Raw genomic sequence first — 8185 nt, forward strand, 5'->3', positions numbered from 1 at the left:
AGGCTTAATTTTTTTTTTGAAACCCCCGATTCCCTTTACTCCCTTTACTAAAAATTACTAGGGCGATTTTTAAATTTTCAGAAAACTCAAATTTTGATATGAATGAATGAAGTCCGAATGAGTTAATATTTTACATAGGGTATAATATCAGGTAAATCAACATTTCGAAGGAAGTCCCGTATGAAAAATCGATATGACGATTTTCATTGGCACCCTGAACCATACGTTTTGTCTCGTATTCCAGAAAAAACGTCCCAAAGTGTCGATTTTTGACAAAACATTTTTGACGTAGGACTACGTCTAACCGGAAGATATAGGGGGTGAAATGGAAATCTAGGCACTGAACAAGTAGGAAAAAATGCAAGATTTGAAACGCTTATAACTCGAGCATCAATTGATAGGAAATATATCTACGCATCTATCATAACGAATAACATTTCATTTTTCTTGAGATAAATAATTGAATAATTGTGAAATATCAAGCATTGTCCAAATGCACTATGTGCCCATTTTTGATTGGTCCATTTTGTGCTCCTCAAATCGTACCGCCCAAAACGGGCAACCAGAGCAGCAGCGAAATAGAATGAAGCACGATTGGAAAGGAAAAAGAAAAAAAAGAACGAAACATTGGTCGCAGTCTCACACATGCGTAATTCTCGAGCCAGCCAGTCAGCTTAAAAATCCCCGCTCCGCTGCCGTAACGATCATTCTCATTCAAACCGTACACCACATCGGTTCGCATCACAACACATCAACAAACCAACCCATGTCTGGACATGGTAAAGGAGGAAAAGTGAAGGGAAAGGCAAAATCCCGCTCGAGCCGTGTTGATCTGGAGTTCCCCGCAAGGGTAGCTAGGCCGAGCGCGTTAGTACCAGTGCACCAGTCCACCTAGCCGGCGTTATATAGTTTCGGCCGCCGAAGTGATCGAGTTAGCTGGCAAAGCTGCTCGCGACGATAAGAAAACCCGCATTCGGAACAGAACACATTCGGTTCGGTTGACATCAAGACAACAGGCAGTCTCAGCGAGTGGCGAGTGGCAAACGCAATCGCAAAACGGCATCAGGTAGCAGAAGAAAAAAGTTTGTTCTTTATGCAAACTGATTTGGCAGCAAATCTAGAACAAGGAGGCATCGAGGGCGTTCGAAATGGTTTTTTTCAAAACCACGAGTACTAAGTTTTCTAAATTGGAACCATTCCATAAAACAAGGCGCTTTTCAGGGCCATTAAACCTTCCAAAAAAGAGTTTAGGAAATACAGTTCAATGCTTTCTGAAACATTATCCAAAATAATAATAAAACACAAATTGATTTTTTCATAATTTGTTTGCCAGGATCTGATGAGTATGTGAATTTGGCAGTTGTTCTGAGCTTATTGATAGTTGGGGACTTTCCTGATTATTCAATTTTCACCAATTCTTAAATTGTTTCCAGATTGAAAGTACAGTAATTTACAATTAGTTCGACATTTAGCTAATTGGACGGACATGTAATGCGACTTATTTAGTTGGACATTTTTGTAGACATAGTGATCCAAATTATGACCCCACATTGAAAGTCGACACTGTACCACTGTCATCGCAAATGTTCAATTACAGGTTAAAATCGCCTCCAATGCGACACTGAGTGGCGCTTCGGCACGTCGCATTGAATGTAATTTACTGTACAACATGTCACAAAGCTGGATGGGAAGAAATTTTCCAACTGTGAAAGCTGTGGCGAATGGCAACAACTAAACAGGAAGGTTTAGCCGAACAAGATGGGAATAACGAGTGAAAACAAAACAATAAACTCTTTAGATTGAAGATAATTTTGTGATTCTGAAAAGGACCCTTTTTAGCCTGCATGTGTATCCAACGAGCGAACAAATCGTAATGAATGTATTTTTTGCCATCGCTGCCTTTTAACGCTCATTCGTTCGTCTCGTTGGACTCTCCCCTCTGGCTGAGTCTGCCGATTTGTCTCTATCCTGTGAGTGTGTACCGCTAGAGTATAAAACACACGGGCCCCAAAAAAATATCTTATTTTCTTTCAAACCGTAAACCCGTGTGGTTGTACGGCATCGGCATCGTGGACGTAACAAAGGAGGACAAGTTAAGGGAAAGGCAAAGTCTCACTCGAACCGTGCAGGTCTCCAGTTCCCTGTTGGTCGCATTCACTGATTGCTCCGCAAGGGTAACTAGGCCGAACGGATTGGTGCCGGAGCACCACTATACCTAACAGGCTTGCAAAGCTGCTCACGACAATCAGAAAACCCGCATCAAGGACAGAGCAGCTTCGGTTCGGCGCTCATCAAGGCAACAATTAGTTTCAGTGAGTGGCAAAGTGTTTCTCCGGCACGTCGCATTAAATGTAATTTACTGAACAACATGTCACAAGCTGGATGGGAAGAAATTTTCCAACTGTGAAAGCTGTGGCGAGTGGCAAACGCAATAGCTAAACAGGAAGGTTTAACCGAACAAGATGGGGATATCGAGTGATAACAAAAACACAACACCAAAGGTTCTTTTCAGAACATCAACATGTTCATAAAGAGTAAACAGTAAACTAATCCATTTTTCAGGTAGATAGGTAGGTATTCACATAGGAGAAGAAAATAAAACAATATATTTAAAATATATATTCAACAAAAGCTGTCCCCTTTGTATAGTCCTACGTCACTCCGGTTATGTCCCCGACATTACCCACCCGTCTTTTTTTTTCGAGATGACAGTAGATCTCGACGTTTCAGGTAATTTGAAAATATTTGGCATCATTTTTTTTCCGAAAACCCTAATTTCCTTTTTTACTTTTCTTTAGTTTGGGTGATTTTTCGGTTTTCAAAAAACTTAAACTTTGACATCTGTGCGACACTAATAAATGAAGTCCGATTAAGCCGATATTCTGCATAAGGTAGTTTTTCGTGGAAATCAACATTTTAAATCAACTTCCCTTCGAAAATTCGAAGGTCACTTTTTTCCCATACATCCATTGGCACTTTAAAGTCCAAATTACCCGCATCGACAAAAATGTTTTACTTTTCAGTCTGTTTTTCTCAGTTTCAGTAAAAAACATTGAAAAGCACTTCTCTGTAGAATATTACAAGAAACTGAATTGCACGAAACTAAATTAGAGTTTTGGAAAGCAGGAGTTTCCTTAATCTTAATATGTCCGTATTACCCCCACCTCACCTACCATAGAATACTTGTTTTGACACTCTGTATATTGTATCACATATTCGGAAACGTGGATATTTTTTTGTGTTGGTATTGTTGCTTTGCTTTACGCTAGTTTGTATCGAATCTAGGGTTTCCCCATTTTATTAGAAAATTAAAACTTTTCATCATCTTGCGAAAAATATCGTATTTGGTTCAATGCGTTTTTGCTTGCAGTATCCTCAGGACGTGAAGGGAAGTCAATCGTTTTCAGTTACTTATTTATTTACAAATATCCAACCAGTGTTGCGATTCTCTTAGAAAATGGTATGGAAAAAAACTTAAATAATTGAATGATTTAATTGCTGAACATTGAAGACACCTGCTCGAAGGTGTTTCTATGGAAACTATGAACCGCACAGGTGTATTTTTTTATGTCGAAAGAATCACAGGGTGAAGAGAATTATCACACATTTTCCGAATGGAGGTCAAATCACCATTTGCAATCGACAATTGTGAATACAGTGAGATAACCTTCCTAGAACTACTATAAAATGGCATTACACTGTCACAATGCTCCTAGTTGGCGAAGTCTTTTCGAAATGGTTACCACGGAGGCCTATCATACCATGATGGTACCGATCATCGCCTTATCGAAAGTTATCGGAGTTGAAGTGTGGACGTCGGACAAAATGTTCCAACCCATGTCGTTCGTGCTCATGGGTCACATGTTGGCCTACAATATTTGCACCGCCTGCACGGTGTATAAGTATAGCAATGATGCAATACAATTGATGAAAATAACGATCGTTTGTGGAGTAGGAAATCAGTTGATCGTGAAATACTTCATTGCGTTGTCGAAGAGGCAGAAAATAAAATTTATGTACCATATCATCGAGGAGCAGATCTATCGCCGATATAGCGATGGGAGTAACGAGGAGCGGACCATCGTCGAAAAAACTACTCGCTTCATGAATTCATTGTGGAAGCTTTTGGTAACCTTAAACGTGTCGACGCTTTTCGTTTTCGGCGTTTGGCCTTTTTATGTGTACTATGCCACTGGGGAAATTGTTCCACTTTTTATGTACGAAATACCAATGACCAATCTTGATAATACTCTCGGGTATGTCTTGAATCTGGTTTTTCATCTTGATACTTACATAATCGGAGTAATGGGTATATTACTGGCCGATGGTTTCTTCATCATTATCGTTTTGCATAGTTTAACTATTGTTGATCTTTTCATTTTACATATGAAAGAGTTGGAGGATTTGCTACGTATGGATGAAAACCAGGGGAAAGCTGATCGAGTTGCTGAGAAGTGGAAACGTTGTCTTCAGGATCATCAGCTTGCTACAGAGTATGTTGTATCATTTGAATATGCTTTAGCTGTATTGCATTTTACAATAAATTCATTGAAGGTATCTACGTAATACTGAAGAAATCGGCAGGCTTATGATTTTAATTCAGCTTTTCGGCTGCATTTACACCATATGTGATGCGATGCTGCTCTTGACATTGGTTACTGTGAAATATAGTTTCATCAAACACACATAATAAGAGATCTTTTTATTGCAGACGGACTGGTACGCATCGCTTTGTTTCCTGATTGTCTTATTCGTGGATGTTTCAATTTTTTTCATCCTTGGGAATAGTGTTGAACTTAAGGTATCTCGATCGTTCATTCCTTATAATTTTCGATCGACAATTTGTCTGTTTCTTAGATTGACGAAATGTATCAGCGTATAACGGATCTACCCTGGAATATGATGACCCTATCACAGCAAAAAGAATTCTCATGTATGGTACATCGAAGCCAGCTACCATTGATGCTAACTGTATATGGCTTTACTCCACTGAATTTCGAGACCTACATGTCGGTAATATATTTTTTCTATACGACACCCTATGATATTCTAGGTAATTGTAGATTTGTTATACATGGTTTCTTTGTTCCATATTTCAGGTTCTCAAATATTTGTATCAATTTTTTGTTATGATATTGAAATATGTAAAGTAGGGATGACTTTGGAAGAATGATTCTCAATTTTGGTATTATGATACATCAACGTTATCAGCAGTTTGAATTAATTAAATTACCAAAATATCTGGTCCTAGGTGTGGGCATTTAGTCTAGCAGAGGACGTTGAATAAAACAACTTTGCAAAAACATAGTTGATATGTGTTTATTAATTCCCTGAAAGTTTCAAAAATATCCTACTTAAAATGAATTTTTGTCGATCTCTTGTATTTTTTTCGAGTGAGGTCTTGGGTGCTTTTGAATAGTGCCATTAATATGGAGGAACTAAGGTTTCTAGATAAAATAACATGCCACAAGGCCTGCGTTACAGTTAATTTGTTGGAAGAAACGTTCGGCGGACTAATAATTTTGGGTAACTAGCTGACCCGGCAAACTTCGTCCGGCTCAAAATTTGTTTTTTGTTATCAATTCAAACATTCACGTTTTCTTACTAAGCGCAAGTTCATGAGTCCAATCGCAGAACTGTTCATTGATTGATCTACTAATCGACCCCGTTGAATTTTCCTTTTACTAAAAAATTCCTAGTACTTCTACCAAAACTCATCATTATAATATCAGATTATTTTCAGACACAATTCTCGTTCAAGATTTTTCAACCACTTGCAAATAATATGTTTCTCCGTTAGATGGAATAAATGTTTGATACAGAAAATATGATAGAATAAAGACAGATCCCTCCCCTATTCTCCCCTTAGAGAGGGAGGAGGAGTGTCCATTCACCATAGAAATGTTTCGTACCCCCTAAAATCTTCACATGCCAAATTTGGCTCCATTTGCTTGATTAATTTTCGAGTTATGCCGAGATTAGTTTTTCATTTGTACGACAGCCCACCCTAAGAGAGAGGGGGGAGGAGTGTCGAACCACCATAGAAACATTTACTGCATCCTAAAACTTCCACATGCCAAATTTGGCTTCGTTTGCCAAATTAATTCTCAAGTTGTGCAAAAATTTGTGTTTCATTTGTCGAACCACCTTAGAAATGTTTCTTCCCCATAAAACCTCCACATGCCAAATTTAGTTCCGCTTGCTTGATTAGTTCTCGAATTATGGGGAAATGTATGCTTCATTTGTATGGCAGCCTCCCTCCCCCCTCAGAGAGACGGGAGGTGTCTCTTTCCGCCATAGAAACGTTTTGTGTCCCCTTAAAACCTTCGTATGGTAATTTTGGTATTTTAGTTTAGGTATTAGTTTTCTCGCCATGCAGAAATTTGTCTTTCATTTATATGGCAGCCCCTCCTAAGAGAGGGGGAGGAGTATCTAACCACCATAAAAACATTTATTGTACCCTAAAACCTTCACATGCCAAATTTGGTTTCGTTTACTTGAATAATTTCAGAGTAATGTAGAAATTTGTGTTTTATTTGTATGACTGCCCCGCCCCATCAACCCCCCCCCCTATGAGAGGGGAAGGAGTATCTAACCACCGTAAAAATATTTATTGCATCCTAAAGCCTTCACATGCCGAATTTGGTTTCGTTTGCTTGATTAATCCTCGAGTCTTTCAGAAATTTGTGTTTCATTTGTATGGCAGCACATTTATTCCGCCCTAAAACTTTCACATGCCAAATTTGGTTTCGTTTGCTTGATTAATTCTCGAGTAATGCATAAATTTGTGTTTCATTTGTATGGCAGCCCCCCCTTTGAGAGGGGGAAGGAGTATCTAACTACCATAGGATTATTTATTGTACCCTAAAACCTCTATAAGCATAATTTGGTTGCATTTGCTTGATTAATTCTCGGGTAATGTAGAAATTTGTGTTTCATTTGTATGGCAGAACAAACTATCATAAAAACCTTCCCCGGCCACAAAAACCCCTACATACCAATTTTATTGTCGATCGGTTCAGTAGTTTCCGAGTCCATAAGAATCAGACAGACAGATAGACAGACAGACAGAAACCCATTTTTATATATACAGATTTATAAGTAGTGGGAGGATTTTTGTTGAAGGCACAATAAAAGAACAAAAGTGTAGTCAAGGCTTATTGTACATGTTATTTTAAGAGACAAAGAACGTAAACTTGAAATTAAATAGAAACAAATGGTGTCAATTGTTATGAACCTGGCATGAATCTGGAAGTTGTATATCAACTTTTCGTAAACTAAGTTCCAAGAAATTCCCTCAAATCGGCCTTGAAATCTTCAGTTTGTTGTCAATAATTGTGAGTCGATAGTTGGAATCATTTTTTCACATTGAGAACACAAGTAAATACACATATTCTTGGGAGCTTCTAAACAGCGATTTTTCATGAAAAATAACTCATTTCTAATAAAATTGGCCGCCATTTTGGCAATTTTTCGAATTTTCAAAAAACTCCTATGTAACGCTTTAGATAGTGTCCTAAAGTTTCAAAGTATTCATTGGAATTCGTTCTGCGACATTCCGTTGCTTCATAACTGATACCACCAGCAAGACACCTTTTTTCAGGCAACATTTACGCATCCAGCTGTTAACAGCGTAATAATGATTTTTCGTGCACTCAAAAAAAAAAAAAGGAAAATACATCTTCAAATATATCTTAAACAATAACCAGAATACACGAATACTTCACTTTATTTCAACATCCGAAAAACAGTCATGAAAATTCATGAGTTTTCGACCTTCCAGACAGGGGTCCCTCCCTTATACATTGTCCGTCTTGAACTTTTTGTTAGAAAATATCTAATTTCATCCTGAGATTACGGCAGGTGCTGATGAATAATATTAAATTATTTTTTCCTACTTTCACCAACTTATCTCAGATAATATTGACAATAATGCTTATGAAGAAAGTGTTTCTAAATATGTCTCATAACACGACTTTTTAAGTATTTGGTGGTTATCAGAGGTTCATAATTTCTCATCTATTTCTTATTGGATAAGCAATGATGAATAGCGCATATCATCCAGCCTATCACTCTACTGCTGTATATTTTCCGGAAGCTATTCATTAGAGCAGTGTACGGAGCTCGGTATAGATTCCAAGCCCTCTTCTGTCTAACTAGAACTACTCAACATTCGCCGCAACAC

General features: G+C 38.0%; 1 protein-coding gene across 1 annotated transcript; it reads left to right on the top strand.

The window, feature by feature from the left end:
* The first annotated feature begins 3735 nt into the window (after positions 1 to 3735).
* Positions 3736 to 5153, top strand: LOC129773260 (odorant receptor 30a-like). The gene is made up of 5 exons (XM_055776858.1): positions 3736 to 4493; positions 4555 to 4654; positions 4712 to 4801; positions 4858 to 5013; positions 5100 to 5153. Exons 1-5 carry the CDS (start codon positions 3736 to 3738, stop codon positions 5151 to 5153), a joined length of 1158 nt encoding a protein of 385 aa, XP_055632833.1.
* Positions 5154 to 8185: the final 3032 nt, after the last annotated feature.

The sequence above is a fragment of the Toxorhynchites rutilus genome, chromosome 3 (assembly GCF_029784135.1).
Source record: "Toxorhynchites rutilus septentrionalis strain SRP chromosome 3, ASM2978413v1, whole genome shotgun sequence".
Taxonomy (NCBI): Eukaryota; Metazoa; Arthropoda; class Insecta; order Diptera; family Culicidae; genus Toxorhynchites; species Toxorhynchites rutilus.

What these genes read in the sequence shown, in the direction of transcription:
- LOC129773260 (XM_055776858.1), top strand. Translation starts at nt 3,736, where the DNA reads ATGGTTACCACGGAGGCCTATCATACCATGATGGTACCGATCATCGCC. An exon ending in GATCATCAGCTTGCTACAGA is followed by an intron (nt 4,494 to 4,554) that starts GTATGTTGTATC and finishes AATTCATTGAAG; the next exon opens with GTATCTACGTAATACTGAAG. An exon ending in GGAATAGTGTTGAACTTAAG is followed by an intron (nt 4,802 to 4,857) that starts GTATCTCGATCG and finishes TCTGTTTCTTAG; the next exon opens with ATTGACGAAATGTATCAGCG.